We start from the raw sequence: 18005 nt of genomic DNA, 5'->3' as shown, positions 1-18005 counted from the left end.
TTACCATACAGATGCCCCTATTCAGGCAGCTTTTAATGTGGGCAGTTTTTGTACATCTGGCTTTAACGGAAGCCACTTGCACAAAGGTCTTTGCTCAAGGGTGAAACTACAGGGTCACATCTTGGAGCCAAACCCACACCATCAGATCTTGAGATCTGTAGCTGCTGAACCTCTGCCCTGGATTTGAACCCTCAATGCCAAAGCTCTATCTGTTGCTTCACACTACTGTGCGCTGGTCATGATGTAGCTGCGTGTGTGTGTGTGTGTGTGTGTGTGCGCGATGATGTATTGTAAAGGGACAGATTCGGGGGAGGTTGGGCAGGGTCGTTTAAAGGTCGTTAAAACCCTTCTCATTCTGGAGAAGCAACGGTCCTAGTCGCTGCATGCCCAGTGTTTCCAGTGGGTGTCATTGGACGTGTGGCCATGCAAATGGGTTTCTGGTCTGCTGATGTGATCAGGCCTCATACATAGCCGGTCTGGGAAGTTGTTGGATTTTAAATCAGAGGAATATCAGGATGACGTCTCTCCTGTGATCCCCCCCAAGGGTCTGCACCACTGTTTTCTCTTAGCCTCGCGCATTCATTCAGTGAGCACCCCACCTCCCCAGGCCCCAGACCCGTATCCCCCTGCCTGCTAGCCCTGTGAAGAATGATGACTCCTCAGCAGAAATAATTCCCTCTGTGTTTTTTTTTTTCCTGAACACTGTGCTGTTCTCTAACTGCGTTTGTCTATAAAGAGCTTATCGCCGGCGGGTGTTCAGAGAGCAAAGCTGATTAAAGTCCAGCAATGATCCATTTCTCACACGGTGGGGTTAGGGTGCATGTGTCTGTGCGTCTGTGTGTGTGTAATGATCCATTTCTTACACAGCGTACGGTGTTTTTAGAGTTTTTGTCAGGCGAATTTCTCATGGAAAAATAAGGAATGAAAAAATTGGAACAGCACAATTTCATAATTGGCGCAACTTTGATTGAAGACACTGAAATTTGAATCTGTCCCCACTGCCGTTGCAGACCCAGCCACCTGATGGACTTGCAGAGTCAGGGAACAGCTTACCAGCTGAAACACACTCTCCCAGGATTTCATTCCTGTAGGTCCCTGCATGTTACTGCCCTTAAAAGCTAGTGTTTTACCTGGATGCGACACCTGGGAGCCCACACAATGGCATCTGAATTTCTTTTTGATTTTCTCTTATTTTTCATTGTGCTCTGACCACCCCTTCCTTGCACTTAGGGGCCTTCTGCGGTAAAGAGATTATATTGAGTGTCCGTGTTCTTCAGTCGCAAGCTCATTTAATAAATGCTTGGCTTGGCCACAGTCTAAACACCTCCTTTCCCCTCATTATGAAAACATCTGAATATTCTAAGAGGTTTGTGCTGGAGGAATGTTGTTGACTATTAGCAGTTTATTTCCCAGAAAAGCTGTGGAGAACAGGATCAATTGTGTAACACTGGATGAGAGTGGAGTGGCCTGCAATTAACGTCAGTCACACAATGTTCTCTTCAGCGGTGGTAGAGGGACAGAGAAGCTAATCTTTGATGCATTAGCGCCTATAAAAGCCTTGACTCATGCTGCGAGGGGTAGAGGTAGAGCAGCATACAAACTCATTAGCGGTTCCAAGTGGAAATTAGGCGTGAGGGAGTTGAGGATGACCTCTCTGTCCGGTGGGGTTTGGAACAAGCGTTGCCTTCGGCTGTGATTTTCTGTCTCCTAAGATCATCCTGGGTACAGCCTGGGTTAGCGTCAGTGCAACCAAGAGATCGATAAGGTACTGGGAAACAAAAGTGCAGCTGCACTGCGGTGCAACTGGTGAAGATATCTTGGTCCACTAAGCATTGAACATTTTTCAGGGAGATTGAGATTATGCTTAAGTGTTGTTTGTATGCATATATTTTTAGTTGTCATTTTTAATGCTGCACAATTTAAAATGTTGCATCAGATTATTTTACATGATGATTTAATAATTTAATCATTTCACAAAATGAAAGCAGTGGATCACAAGGTGATCTAAAAATGAGAACCATTTAAAATTTCAAATGTGAAATATATTCAGTAAAAATATATTGCGGGGCGGATTACATTCTCGGTGTGTCCAGTTAATTTTAAAAAACGTTATTATCAAAGTAGGATTAGAAGGTGTGTTTAAAAAATGCGCAGTTATAAGAAGTGATTTATCCTTATCCAGTGTGTGTGTGTGTGTGGTTTTCTCCTGTCACTGCTGGTGCCGTTCGGCTGTAGGGGCAGAGAGATGGGAACATAATCGCTTCCCTGGTTTAAAAACGGCAGCGGCACCCTGACATGCTTTACGACCCGCCTCGAGCGACTTTTATTACCCCCCTGACCAGAGAGTCCGGAGGGTTCCTTCTCCGCCCGCGCCACGGCAACACCAGAGTCAGAACTCACTCTGCCGCTCCCGCTCCGCGCTCGGCCTCGCGGTGCGGAGACGCCGTCGCCCCCCTGGTCTCCGCGGAGACACAAACCTTTTCAATCAGGGGGGGGGAGGGCTAAGAAACGCAAAACTGCGAAGCGGCGAGGCTCGGGGGGGCCGTTTAACAGCGGGAGGAGGAAGAGGAGGAGGAGGAGGAGGACGACGAGGAGGAGGGCTCTCTTTTTCTTCTGAGCGCTGAGACAGGAAGAAGGAAGGCCCTGTTCTCGCTCCCGGCCCCGGCCACAGCCCCGGCTCATAAATAAATATTTGCGGTGCCATGCACGGCGAGCCTGGCAGGCGGCCGCGGCCCCTGCGCACAGATTCACAGAAGCGCCCTCCTGTGAATTAAGGGACTAAGGTTACGGGCAGTAATGTAAAACTGCTGGAGGTAGTCCCTGCCGCGCTGCGCTCTATTAATAATTGTCTATTTTATCAGCAGATGCGAGCGCACACGAGCCGTGTGACAAGGCAGACTGACAGGTGGACACGGGAAGGGAGGGCAGACACCCTGGGGTTTTTATTATTTTTTTTACTTTATTTTTTTGCTGTGCCGTATTGCCGTTATTTCCAAATGTTCGGTCAGCTTTCAGTTGATTTTTTGAAATATTGACCAAGTTTGTCTGCCATTGGCAGTGGCCCACGTAAATTATCTTTGCCAGTGAAAGTCCCAGAAGTTGCAAAACAGAAGTTGCAAGAGTTTAAAAACAGCCGATGTTCCAGAGCGGAGAATACAATCCTAAATATTGGCAGTTAATGTCGTGCAGTAATGCTATTATCAGTGTTGTATCAGCATGGGTGCGCTCTGGTTTCTGTGCCACCTCCTTTAGCCAATCATGTGGGCTGCGATTGCAAGTGGAATATTCTGGAAGTTTGTGTGACTGTTTTGGCAGAACGCGGCCGAGCCGATGCAGTGAGCTGAGTCAGCGGAGGGAAACGGGCCGGGGAGGGAGGGGCTGCTGTGGGGCCTGGCCCAATGCTGCGAGCCCCTGCGTTTCATTTGGGATCCTTCTTTTATTTATTCCCTCACCCTTTGCTCCCCTTGGCTTGGCCGCTTCATTCTATGTTGTGGCACAGGACGTCCTGAGTGAGGATCCCCAGGCACAGGAGTACTGTCATGTCCAGAGTTATCACCACCCATTAGGAAAGATGCACAAAAAAGGACTGTGGAAAACAACGCCATTAAATGTGAAAAATTATGTTCTTTATATATGATTCAATTGAATCAACCAAAATATCACGTTTTTCACATGATCGATTTCAATCACAATTATTTGCACCCCTGTGATTAGGACTAGGTGGAACATCCCCTGGAAAGGATAATGACTAACATTTTTTCCTGTAATGTTTGATAAGGTTGGAGAACGCATTTGGAGGGATGTTGAACCTTCAGTTCTTGCAGAACCATTCAAAATTCTTGATGTGAGTAGGTCTGTGCATACGGACTGCCCTCTTTAATTCAGACCACAGGTTTTGATGGGAATGAACCGAAATGGCCTTTGCTAAACATAGATTTTGTTTTCACAGAACCATTACTGTGTTGGTTTTGAGGTATGTTTGGGGTCGTTGTCTGGTTGGAAGGACCACTGATGGCCAAGTCTCAGCCTTCTGCCAACCAGAATTATGGCTAAAATTTCCGGGAACTGGGGATTCATTCTACCATTGATATTAAGAGCCTCTGGACCACTGGCAACAAAACCGCCCCAAAGCATTACTGGTCCACTATGATATTTGAAAGTAGATACGAGGTGCTTTTCTTTGTATGCATCCCTCTTTTTGCACCGAATATTCCAATGGTGTAGGTGGCCGAAAAGAAGAATTGCCAGTATCACCCAGCCCTCGTCACAAGTCCAATGATGTTTGGCATCAAGTCCAGATGCTTGTATAGTTGCTTTCAGTAAGAGCTTTCTCACCAAGAACCTGTTGGTGTGGAGGTGGTCTTTCATGGTGGATTTTGAGACTTGGTGACCCCAAAATGCAGCAGAACTCTGTAACTGTGGTGCTTAGCTTCTTATTTGCCTTACGTATAATCTTCCTCACTGCGTTTGGGGACGACATGCAGTACACTTGCGTCTTCTTCCTGGCAACTTTACGGCTTTTCCAGGTGATTGAAACTTTTTTGATTAATTCCCTAACAGGGCTTTGTGGTATGTTTAACTGTTTATATATTCAGCATTATTAGTAGTGTGAAGTATTGCGCAGTAAAACACATTTGAAATAATTGTATTAGAATGCTCTCTCGATCTCTCATGCACCCACATGCTGACAGACACACTTACCTTTCCTACCAAATTTGCAAACCTGTACTACTAGCTCCCTCATGCTCTCATTCTTTGCCACTCTTTCCCAATCCCCCTTGATTTCTCTGCTACAGGCAGGCCTATTGCGAAAGCCCCTTGGGTCACCCCCCCTTCCCGCCCTCCCCCCCCCCCACCCGTGTGTGTGTGTGTGTGTGTGTGTGTGTTTGGCACTACGGTGTGAGTGTGTGTCAGGTAGGTCTGTGCCATGGCTGTAGGTTGCCTCACACTGGTGTAAATTTTGTACATCTCTGTGCCCCAGAGCACATGCTCCTGCACACACTCGCATACACCCGCTATGTCACACACTCCTTTCCAAACAGAGTGTTACATAATTCACCATATGTTCTCAGACGGCAGAAGTTACAGAGAAAAGTTTAAAGGGTTGGATAACTGGCAGACAGTGCTGCAGTGCCTTGACACCAGTGGCAAAAATGCGCAGTTACACATTGGCTCAAGCACACTGGCCATTTTGGATCTACTGTGCACGCCGAGACGTGAGAACTGGCTGCCAGATGGCCAAAAAGAAATCATATTGTGGTGCTATCTCACAGTCCTGCCAAGGTATGCCTAGATGAAGACGTTCAGCTAAAATGTTTGGCTTATTTATTTTTTTTGTTGAGAAAATACTTATTTGCTAGCCTTCATCGTATAAGAATGCTGAAGTTCTTTCATCCTGACAACAAATAAAAAATTATGGATTTAATGTACTGGCAGCCATTCAGTCACACGCAGATCTCTGCAGGTATATGGATTAGTACTGGTCATTCTGTCATACCATTACAGCCTTTTGTCTTTCTCTAATTCATACTGAATTAATGTCTGTGAATATTGTCACACTTCCTGCGTTTGTGTGTGTGTGTGTGTGTGTGTGTGTGTGTTTGTGTGTGTGCATGCGTGTGCATGTCTGTGTCTGTGCGCGTGCACACATTTGTGTGGAGATGCATGCAGCTCTTTGAGGCTAGATGAAGCCCTGGGTACAGACTGTGCCAGGGAGGCTAAATATAGCACTTTGAAAGAGAGGGCAGAAAGGGGAAAATGGAGAGACACTTTTTTGACAATTAGAGGGAGGGTGAGTGAAACTGAAAAGGAGGGATGGTATTTTGACGCCTCCTTCCCATCTTTTCTGTTTTATTTATTTTTGGTTAATTTGTGAGCCTAGCAGCACACAGAAAAAACCTTTGCTGACAGACCAGTGGGACATAAGTAAATGCGGTTATTTCTTTAAAGTTACTCCTGTGTAATTCTTTGCACAACCTCAGTACATTTCAGCATGTTTCATCTGGATGTAAGGCTCTGGTGGTCTGTTGCATATTCTACTCTTTCCTCCGTAGCCTAAATAAGTTTATTGCCGTACTTCGTGTTTTATCGTCTGCACAAGAGGTTCCAAAACAGTTCTCTGTTTGTCTGTGAATTTGGGAACACGACATGTTTAATTGCACTTTTTTTTACATTTAGCGAGTCCACGTCTGGTGTGTTGCATCACATCACAATCGGCCAGAAAACAAAGCTCCTTCCAAAACCAAAACGCTATTGGAAGAGGGAACAAAAGAAAACCTTAATATGAATAGTGCGCTGGTGGGAGCAAAGTTAAGGAGTGAGCCGTGTCTCCACCCTTCCATTAAGAAGACTTGTGTGGCTGGCATAAACTCGCCAGCAGCACATGCCCTCATATGCCCTCTCTCACTCTCACTCTCACTCTCCCTCTCTCTTCCTCCCTCCCTGCCTGCCTGCCTGCCACCCCCTTTCTCTGTCACTGTCTCCCTCCCTCTCTCTCTCTTGTCTCTCTCACTCCCTCCCACCCCCTCTCTCTGTCACTGTTTTTCCTTCTCTCTCTCTCTCTCTCTCTCACTCTGTCCCTCCCACCCCCCTCTCTCTGTCACTATGTCTCCCGATCTCTCTCTCATTCTCACTCCGTCCCTCCCACCCCCCTCTCTCTGTCACTGTGTTTCCTTCTCTCTCTCTCTCTCTCTCTCTCTCTCACTCTGTCCCTCCCACCCCCCTCTCTCTGTCACTATGTCTCCCTCTCTCTCTCTGTCTCTGGTCTTGAAATGTAGCTAACTGGTTTGTGCTTTTTGTGTATGCGCACATCTGGTACTCTTTGTACCCTTATTACCTTGGAGAGACACTCATGATGGGCAACTGATCCCATACAATAGCTTTAAAATAACAAATACGCTGATAAGGGTGCGGGAAAGTGGATTGATATACACAGTGAATGGTTTGTTTGTAATGTTTGTTGACCCCGTTCCCTTCAGGGCCGGAGACTGATGTATTCCTCCTGAAATCTCTCTTCATTTTCCCAGATTCACACCCTTCTCATTACTGTTTCATGCGTTCCACTGAGGGCTTTTGTCTCGTCTTTGCAGAATGTTGATGTCCCTCCTCCTTCTTTGGAATTGCGGGAAGGCGAACTTTATGAGGAACCCACATCGCCCTGTCCTCGTCCAGACACCGGTGGAGACGGAAGGGGATGGGCTCGCATCTCGGACGCTCGCAGACCCTGAGAAGCTGGACAGGCCCCTGAAGCACTTTGAGAATGCTGACTTTAGTTTTTTTTTTTTTTTTTTTTTTTTTTTTTTTTGCTTTCAGGCATTTGGTTCCCACAGCCAATGGGAGTGCATGCCAAAAGACCTGGTGATTTGGATCCCACAGCAAGGGAATCTTACAGCCAATCAGAATAGCGTATCAAGACTATTACTGCCAACCAAGAGCCAATAATATCATAAAACAACTAAAACAAAATAAAGAGGAAGAAAGGAAATGAGAATTGATCTAATAATAGGTAGATCAAAATATGTAGTGTAATTATGACAACTAAATATAAACCTAACTTTTTAAAAAAGTGCCTCATTTTTGATTGTAGCCATTTTTACAAGGAAAAGAAAGCTCTATCACAATTTGGTCTGACAGAAAGTCACATTTGTCTTCTTGTGCTCGTTTTGTAGTGTAACTATGGTGAAGACATTAAAAACACAAAAAGAATGGAAGTTATGTAAGTGATGACAATGATAATCAGATGGCCTTACTGTGTTGTTTGAAGCATTTAAAGAGCAGCCTCTTTTCACTTTACTCTGTGCCTGCTGCAAAGATCTGACTGACTGCTGTCAATCACTCTGCCCTTCACTATATAGTCCAACAGCCTCAGTCATTGTCACTATACAGCGTTTTACACACCCATTCATGTACAGGCTCTAACTCGCACACCAAGGAGTGGTGTGCGCGTGTGTACAGTAATCACAAATACAGATTCAAGTATATGTAGTACTCTGCATGCCAGGACACATTTATTCTTGTGAATACAAATAGTCTTTCTCACACACTTGTTCGAGCCCCACCGATGTACATCGACCGGACAAATCAGGGTGCGGTGACTACAGCACAGGAAACAGTCCCCAGTGCAGTGCTGGAGTGATGAATACTGTCACAGTCTGTCATCGCAAAGACGCTTGAGTGGATCACTGCCGGGCTCATTCAAACTGCGGCTGACTCTGAAAAAGACCTGATTGGACAGGATTGGTGCGATCGATCTCATTAAAAGATTAGGACAGGTATAGCTCTCTTAATCCCTGTGTGCGCAAAACCTGTAAGTGTCACCATGGAAGGTCAGGCTGGTTCGCTGCCAAGACCCCGGCGAGGACCGTCGGAAACCGCCTCGTTTCTGTTTGGCCACGCCTCCCCTGTGTGTGTCTGTGATCCTCAGGCGAAATGAACTTACCCCCCCCCCCCCCCCCCCCCCCCCGCCATCCAGGACTCCCCCCGCCCCTCCTCTTCGCGACAGCAGCCCCCTCCTGTCTATTCTCCAGTACAGGGTAGAACCAAGGCGGCAGCAGTGTCCGGTCTTTTCTTTGCTTCTCCTTCACTCTGTAGAGAAACTTTGCTTTACACGCTGCAGCTATGCATCAGCAAAAACACTCAAGTGCCTGTGTGTCCACCCCTCCTTATTCCCCCGTTCTGCAGTCTGCAGTGTTCCTGCAGAGGAGATCCTCCTGCTTATATATAGTGTTTAGTTTTTTGTGTCTCTTTAGCGGATGTACAATTCTGTAGCAGTAGCCTTGCCCCCGTGCTGTTGCTTGATAATGTAGACCCATTGTAGGTCTGGACTTACACCATTTATGCTCACTGGGGGAGAAGCACTTTTTCTCTTTCGAAAAGACATTCTGTTGATGGCAGTTGGTACCAAAATACAATCTCTGTGTTGCTTGCACACAGACCATTATAAAAAAGACTTGTCAGTTCACACTGCAGATATGTGAATTACAGTCTCATTTCCATGATAAAGTAGTCTGCTATAATTATTGAAATGTACAGTGTTTTTCTTTTAAAATATATATATTTTCACAACAATTAAGGAGACACTCTTGCCCCATAACCTTCCCTGGCTTAGACATGGGACAGGTGTGTTTTAGGACTGCCTCCAAGAAGATTCAACCCTGAGTAACTTGAAGGTTCATGGTTTGTTTTGTAATTGATCAGTATTCCAGTTCTTTTGGTTTGATCTGAACAATGAAAGAATATAGCTAGGGGAAAATACAGATAAGGACAATGTATGTATATCTGTTTTTTTGTTTTTTTTTGTGTCTGTGTAAATATTTTGTGTCTATCAATCTGTATTGCCAGAGTCAATTAAGTGGACCGATGTAATGTGATTGGTTGGTGAGTACTATTATGAGGTGGTAATTGCTTATAGTGTACAGTTGGTAATTGGTGGCCCAAATCTCACTTTGTATTTTTTTGCTGTAGACGGTTGTAACGTAACAAGGATGTACTGTACTGCCAACATAATATTTTAAGCAATTATTAGAAGAATTAAATGATTATATTAAGTTGACTAAAGGGTAGTAAGGATTGTTGTGATCGTAGCAGATGCAAAATAAACCTGTACTGTTGCTGATAAACCATCTGCAATTATGGGGTTGGAGTGTCACCTTTACAGTCCTTGTAAAAACAACCATTTCCATGCCGAAGGAGAAAGAGAGAAATGTAATAATATAGCTATTAATAATGGTAATGATGAGAATGATGTGTTGGTAATGGGTGTATAGGCTCTAAGTTGCTGTATTTTCTTGTATAGAAGTAGAATTTATTGGGTGGGGAGGCTTTTTTCCTGCTTATGGGGATTGTTGAAAATGCAAGGTTATGATACTTGCCTGTGATGTAGAAAATGTCACTGTTGCTTGAAAAACAAAAATGAAATGAAAAAAGGACAGCTGAATAACAGATGGTGTGTTTGTGTTTTCATTTTATACATACAGTATCATCTGTGGAAATCACAAGGGTGAAAAACACTCAGTGTGCACAAGTCCAAGTTCATGTAGCATGCTAACTGACAGAGAGGCTAGTCTCATTACACATGTGCACTGTAAACATGCCCAAGCGTACAGTCACAGACCCGCCGAAGAGCAGGGAAACCGTGATGTGCACTCGCAGAAAACCTCTGTGTTTGATAGATTTGTTTTTCAGAAAATTGATCCGTCGTGAGTTTTAAAAAGGCTTGTATATAGTCATCTTATATAGTAAATATGTAAATGAAATGCAGAGCTCTGTGTACAGAGCTAATGGAGACCAATGTCATTAAACACCGAAGCTGAAAATTGCGTTCTATGTATTAACTGTGTGGAAAACCAGCTTCTTCCATCTCGGGTGAGCAGGGTGATGATGTTTGCGTGGTGCACCGCAGGTAGGAACAGATGGCTGGGTAACTTAATCCAGGTTAGTTCTTGTTCATATAAATGGGAATGAGACACATTAACACCTGTGTCTGAATGGAACTGAGACCCACATGATCCCCCGTGTGAATGGGAAAGAGAGCGCTGCTCAGATCTACACTGGCAGGTTCTGTTGTAGCCCGTAGGGATGGGAGGATCTCGTAGCTACTCTGTAGGTTCTGGTGAATGCCGATATCTTTGTGTCTGAAACACACACACACACACACACACACACGCAACAATTTGTGTCAAGTGCTCGGTGATTGGGGATTGAAGGGGAGGGTGAAGACTAAAGAGCCGATATTTGCATGAGCTTTGCATATTGCCGAGTAGACGTATTGCATTCCTGCAGCGTTGCCATTACATAGTTGTGGGGTTCATAATGATGCAATACTGTCGCGAGAGCGTCGTGCTAAAACACCACAGTTGTTCTGAAGCGATGTGAGCACAATATCATGGGAACTGTATAATCATTCCCGAGCCGCTGCCGCACGTGCACTGGGCCCTTGTGCTGCTTAGATGAGTGCAAATGTGCGCTAGCCTCCAACCAGAAGGGACAGGGGCCCTGCTTTTAAAATGGTCACCATGGAGACACAGAGACAGAATTTCCGCCAAGCTCTAAAGCTGGAGTACAGAGCTGTGTTATTGGGACAGAGCCAAGGAAAGGGACACAAAGAAGAGATGATGATGTCTCAAATCTGCAGGCTGAAAAGCCTCATGCCAACAGGTGGGAAAGGAGGAAGAGGAGAAGCATGTTTGGAAATTTAAAAAACTTTCAGTTTCTCTGAGAAAATATAGCTAGAATGGTCACAGCATCAAGGGCTACATACTGAATGTCTATGAACTCACCATCATGACCCCGTGTTCCAATGTACTGGGCTTAGTGCAAACAATGCAGAATAACAAACAAAAGAAAGAGAGATGCAGATATACTTCCATGCTAAAACAAGTATGAAGTCCAAGAGAAAAAGACACGTGAAGGGGAGGGGATGCAGTAACACATAATTGCCGTATTAAAAACAAGCATGGGAAAACACATGGACCTTGGTGGACATGGGGCTTAAAAGTTAGTTTATATTCACAACTGTGTCCATAATACTTTCACCACCTCCAAATGTTTATTGTGTCTCCAAATCTGACACAAACGTACAGGATAAGGGCATTGGCAATTCACACTTCAGTTTGCTGGCAATCATACAGGAAGTCTTCCATCTTTATTGCTTCCTTTTCAGCACAAGCTGGCAGGAAGCCCATTCTGTGTGTGACACGGAAATAACTCCCCTCTTGGCCCAAAAAACAAGCACACACACACACACACGCACTCACGCACACACGCAGTGATTGTGGGACATCTGCTTTGATGGTCCTGTGACATCATTAATATTTGGAGGATACTTTTTCAGTATCCCTTTTTCTATACTATCTGATATTTAAAATATTAAATGAATAAGATGTTCATGAAAATGTTTTTTTTCATATATAAGTTCTTTTCTCTTTAGCTTGGATTTCCATGAACACATGTATGTCTTGTTGAAATAGAATTTGTGGGAATATGAAATAGAAATCCTACAAAGAAGTTTTTTTTTTCTTTTTGCATAGTTTTAGTCCTGCAGTTCCCCCCTCCTCCCCCTCCCCTTTTACAGAGTCGAATGAGAAAAACAAAAAGGCTTTCTCCCTCTCCCTCTCCCCCTTTCAGTGACGTGTTCAGTCTTGCGGCTGTGCCTGGGAAACACAAGCAAAATGTGTTTACTTGTACATTTGTGCGTTTCTGTGCCATGTATGTCCCGTTGAAACCGAATTTGAGATTGAGTTAAAAAACAGAAAGTGACGCACTGAAAGAAATTTTAGCTGGGTGCTGGGGTATATTTGGGGGGGGGGGGGGGGCAGGGGAGTGGAAAGGGAGAGCGTAAGGGAGGGGCTAGATGACTTAGGGGCCTCTGTAGTTTATTTTTCTTGAGAACTCCTTGAAAGCCACAGACACATGGTACACAATCCCACTCTCCAGACACGTTGAGGGAAAGAAGTAGGCAATGTGTGAAAAAATGAATGAAAGAGTTAAAGTGGGCTCATAAACAGAGGTAAAAGAGGGCTAGTAATTAGTCTTCAGAGAATAAATAACAGAACACTCGTCACAAAAATAGACTGTTCTTATGTGGAGACATTCTTGAGAAATTGGGCTGTCCAATTTTCTGTGTTTTTTTTTTTGGGGGGGGGGGGGGGGGTTTGATGTGGATACAGTTGCAGCAGTACGTTTACACATGATTGACACAACCGTGGGCTTTTTCATGTGTTTGGCCTCCTACAACCCTGGTGCAACAGTTAAGGACAAGTAGACGACTGGTGTGGCTCATCACGACTGGTTAGGGGTCATCTTGTATGAATGAGGCAGTTTCTGTGATCTGAATGGGGCAGAGGCCCTGGACACAAGCTTTAATCCTTCTGAAAGACATGCATGAACTATCTGAACTGTTGAATTGGAACTATTATATTTGTATTAAAGTTCATATTCATCTTCATTTACAATATTTTGACTGAAGCAAACCATTTTTACCATTGTACAGTTACAATGGTTGACAATGTTGGACATCCATTTTATTCCGTTTACAGTTTTTTGCAACCTTTCTTTTTAAATCCTACATGCACATTTGTAAATTTCCATAAAACCATTGTAAAGCCAAAATTATTCATGCGATTCAACTTTTTTTTAATTCTCTGAAATATTTTCCTTTTCCTAGGTTTTGTTTTCTCTGTTTTATTTCTTCCAAACATTTACTGCAATAACCTAACGTGATGCCTCGTGGCAAACTGTTTTATGTGGATTTTGAGCGACATCTAGTGGTAGCATTGACCACCAATATGAAGTTTACTGCAATTTCTGTTTGACTTTCAAAAAGAGAACAATTTGTACAATAAACGTAGCTTGCGAATCCCTTGCTTTTCGAATACATCATATGTATACAATGCATTGTTGTAAATTGCACATAAACAAAATTTTGTAATTGCTAGTATTGGTGGCTAGAGAGAATTGTCATAGGTGGGGCTGTTCACATAGAACAATATACAGGGATAAGAATGGGATGAAGAGGAGGGATACCCCTTGCTATAATTTTTTATATTTAATTTTTTTTTTTTTTTTTACAGCTACAAATAGTCTATTTTGATTCCTTCTGATGGGAGATATAGGGTGCCATTTGTGAACATTTGTTGCACATTCTGTAATCCTGCACAATTTTTGCACATTTAACATTGCCAAATGTAAAATAAATAAATACATTTTAAAAAGTCTGTTATTTAAACATTTAGAGAGAAAATTGTGTAAACCATTGTATTCACTTTTCCAAGAACAATGTTCTGCATTAAACAAGATTGAAAAATAAAATACAATATATAAATATAAATGTTAAATGTGAATCTTAAAAATAGATGTAAATGTTAAAAGTAAGTGTAAATGTTCCATGTGCCACTGGCAATGGTTCAATATCATTCTCCAAAAAGTGCCACATGTTATCTGTGCAATGAATGTGAAAAGTATGCATTTAATCTACGCTGTAATATTTTATGTTTTCACTTTAATTGTTCCTTGTTCTGACTTAACTGACTTGTCACTTTGAACTATGGACAATGTCACCTGAGGCCTCCCGTGATCTCTGTAGCTTTTAAATCTGGTCATTTAGCTCATTTTTAATAGCTGCTATCATAATACTTATGCAGCTTTCAGCATTTTTGTTTTTTGGTCTCATTTGTTACATTTGTTCCATTGAATATTGTTTGCCAGATTACATTGTGTATACATAGAGACAACAATAGTGTATCATGTTGATTATAACTGTTAAAAACAAAGCAGACATTTGTGTAATTTTTGTGTTATAATCAACATGATAAAATACTGAAATATAATTTGTAATGTTCTGGTTAATCTTGTTTGCCATATTGCATGATGTACATCTAAAAATATCAGTAGTTTATCATGTTGAATTTAACTGAATGATGCCATGACAAGCAGTTTATCAGTTACATTACAGAGCACATTCCTGATATTTTCATATATTTCATTACATTGCAAGTACTTAGAAGATACTCTAAACCAAAGGTGATGTACAGTAGTGGTGAACATCCACATTAGCCTAACAAATTATCTGTATTGTAAAAAAGAAAGTACCATGTGGAGTGAATAGTCTACCATTGAACCATTGATAAGCTGATTCATAATGAAAATTTAGCTCATATCCAATTAAGATGTATCCCCGTTCAAACTGTACAACAGTGTCCAGCATGGGTTACATTGGGTATGAATAATTATTTCCCATTGTGATTTTCTGCCCACTGTTGTGAAAGAATACACGTTTATTCCAGTGGATTTCAAGCTCTGTAGAATGATTACGTAAGAAATAATTTCATGTCTATGGACTATGGCAGTGTGGAAATAGTGACATCATGGTGGGGTGGGGGACACCTAACGACAACAGAAACAAAGCTGACGTTTTTGAGGCTACCCCGTGGGTATATGGATGAGGTTGTGTCAAGTAGTGTGTTTCACAGAAAGTACCTTTGTGTAATCTATTATTGACATCAATGTGGATGTCACTGCCAAATCATTTAGTGTAACTGCCATGACTGACACACCCTTGGGATTCCCGGTTGCTTAGATACACACAAAATGGACTGCTAAACAACAATTTACTTAATAACTCACTGTCAACTTTTCAGTGCTTTTATTTTCTAAAAACAATAAACAAAATTCCTTATATTCAGTGACTTGAGACACTTCATAACATTTGGCATTCTCTGTGTCATTTCCACCTAGGGGTGTCATTACCACATTGAGGATGATGGATAAAATCTTTACAATCACATTGTACATGCAAAATACTTACAGTCAGGGAAATTACACTCAAAAACACTAGCAAATGTCTGCGTGCGACTACTGTGGAACAGTGATACACAGAAAAACACAACCAAGGAGTCCAGGTATGGTCTTTGGACACACACACACACACACACACACACACACATCACACAGCCATCTCTTATCAGTTAGATAAGCATCCCCCTCTGTCCTCTCCGTCCAGTATCCAGCCACTAACCATACATAAATTGTCATGGTGCCTCATGTGATCGGTGGGAGCTTACAGGGGTCAGCTGCAGAGCGATCAACCAATCAAATTGCTGCAGTGTCTGAAGCAGCAGGCCTAAGGGTCCGCTATGTGAGTAACCTGAGGCAGAGGGGGATTGGGTCTCCCGGAAACAGTCAAACTAATTCCGCCTGGTTACAAAAGCAAACAGCTTGAGGAATGTGGCCCCAACCCCTGGTTCTACTGGCCTTCCATACAATTAACAATGCTGAACATTTTAGAGCGGATCAATGTGACAGCATGTACACTGGCTCTGTTTGGTTTCATTACTGTGAGCATGTGTGGAAGGGGAATAGCATGCGTTTGTTACATGTATCTCATGACCCATTTCAAGACACTGCTGAATATTACAGGGCTAAATTGTTTGAGATGAGTTGGATCTGAATTTGGCATGCTTGAACACATATGTAGACATGTAGTTTTGAATATGGTTGGCAATCATAATTTTTAAATCAATAGCTAAAAAGTTAACAGCATGCTGAAAAGCTGTGAGCATGTACCTGTGTTAACAGCGTTAACTGATGTAAATAAGCAAGTGTACACATTGTTTTAAGACACAAGTTGGAAATGTATGTGATTTGTGTGTAAATGAGCACATACCATAATAAGAATGTACTGTATCATTTTGAGGATTATACATAGCTGTCTGCCATCAGCACCTTGAAGTCAGATCACAGGCATTAGAGGCATGACAGATAAACCCATATCCTTCTGACTGTGATGAATTTACTGGGTGGCAGTGTAGTATAATGGGTAAGGAGCTGGTCTTGGTCTTGAGCAGGTTCGATTCCTGGGTTCAATTCCTCAAAAAACCTTGAGCGAGGTACTTAACATGCATTGCTTCAGTATATATCCAGCTGAATAAAATGATCCAATGTAAATGCAATGTAAAACTGTCGCTCTGAATAAGAGTGTCTGCTAAATGCCTGTGATGTAATGTACTGGATAAAAAGAGAGCAGGATGAGACTTGAAAAAAAAACGTGCTGCCTGTTTCAGGCAGGCGGCACATTTTAAGTGTGATTCTGGCAAAGGTTTTTCAGCATGCCAGAAATTAGCTCACAAAATGCAGACATGATTACTGTAACTCTTAGTCATAAGCATCTGGTCTCATCATGTTTCCAATGTAGTTGATTGATTAATAGTAAAGTAACAACTGGGATAATTGCAACGAGGCAAAAGTACAGCGCAGGTGTCAGATTCCAGACCTGGATGGCAACAGTGTTGCTGGTTTTTGGTGTATTACAGCTCCAGTGATTCATTTCAGTTGTTGATTGGCTTGATGGGCCTTGACTGACCACTAATGTAAAGGAAATCACAGAATCTTACCAACACTGGCACCCTCGTATTTGACACTACTGCTGTCAAGGTTGAGGATTCAGAGTATCTGTGCAGAATTCAGAATCTACAGTGCATTCATCCCATCACACCTGTTACTGTCGTTATTCTAATAAGGTACTTTTTCTTCAAACAGACAACTAAGGTAATTTTCTGTCAGCTGTTTTCTCTTAGAGATGCCATTTTGAGCACTAGGGGGCAGAAACAGTCTCATTCCAGAAGTACTGGCAAACCCTATCTGCCTAGTATTGGGAGGGTGAATATTTTTGCAAATGTCTTTAATTTAAAAAATATATATTTTGAATCAAAAATGTGTGACATTATTGTGTTGGCAAAGGTGTTACACATTCAAAAACTGAGCGTGTAACAGGGCAAAATATGTAGAAGTTCAATGGGGAGTGAATGCTTGCTGATGTCATGCAAACTGATGATTGAGGTCATGCAAACTAATGACAAACTAGTAACTTTGAAGTACCCATTTGAACTCTTTGGTTAAAGATAGATTGAAGGCCTTTGTGCTGTACTTATCAACTGCCAGTTTGGTAGAATGCAACCTAACAGGAGTTCTTTCTCTCTCTAAATTATCAAAGTATCGTGTCATTTTTGCACTTACTTTCCAGCATTCAGTCAGGAAGAATTTCTGACATTTTTTCCTTCATGATTACTTATGATTGTTATCCTCATCTCAAGACACATGAAATGTTTTACCTTTTACAGTTACATTACTGGAAGATTACTGGCATTTACCAGATGTTCTTATCCAGAGATATACATAGCATTTACATTGCATCCATTTATACAGCTGGATACATACTGAAGCAGGTCAATTGTACCTTGTTCAAGGGTACAAGGGCAGTGTCCTACCTAGGAATCTAACCTTTAGGTTACAAGACCAGTTCCTTACCCATTATCCTGCACTGCTACCCCTGTTTAAAGAAAGGACACAAGTACAGTATAAGATCAGTTTGTCCTCTTACATAGAAAGGCACTCTGATTCAGGGCATGTGCCAAATTAAAGATACAGTAGATGCCTTCACAATTAAAATCATTACACTTTCATACGTTCTTTGAAAACAAATGCATAAATATAGTGAATTACATTGTATAATA

At 42.4% G+C, this 18005-nt stretch overlaps 1 protein-coding gene across 2 annotated transcripts in view; it reads left to right on the top strand.

Moving 5' to 3' along the window:
* Nucleotides 1-8440, top strand: part of si:ch73-335l21.1 (insulin receptor substrate 1-B) — a 35032-nt gene extending 26592 nt beyond the window's left edge. For both annotated transcript variants that reach the window (XM_035411488.1, XM_035411489.1), the window contains exon 3: nucleotides 7089-8440. In XM_035411488.1, coding sequence (XP_035267379.1) covers nucleotides 7089-7096 — 8 coding nt within the window. In that variant the 3' untranslated portion in view covers nucleotides 7097-8440. The remainder of the gene's footprint in view (nucleotides 1-7088) is intronic.
* Nucleotides 8441-18005: the final 9565 nt, after the last annotated feature.

Source organism: Anguilla anguilla, chromosome 3 (genome assembly GCF_013347855.1).
Source record: "Anguilla anguilla isolate fAngAng1 chromosome 3, fAngAng1.pri, whole genome shotgun sequence".
Taxonomy (NCBI): Eukaryota; Metazoa; Chordata; class Actinopteri; order Anguilliformes; family Anguillidae; genus Anguilla; species Anguilla anguilla.
Note: the sequence above shows the minus strand (reverse complement) of the source record. Positions and strands in the feature narration are given on the sequence as shown.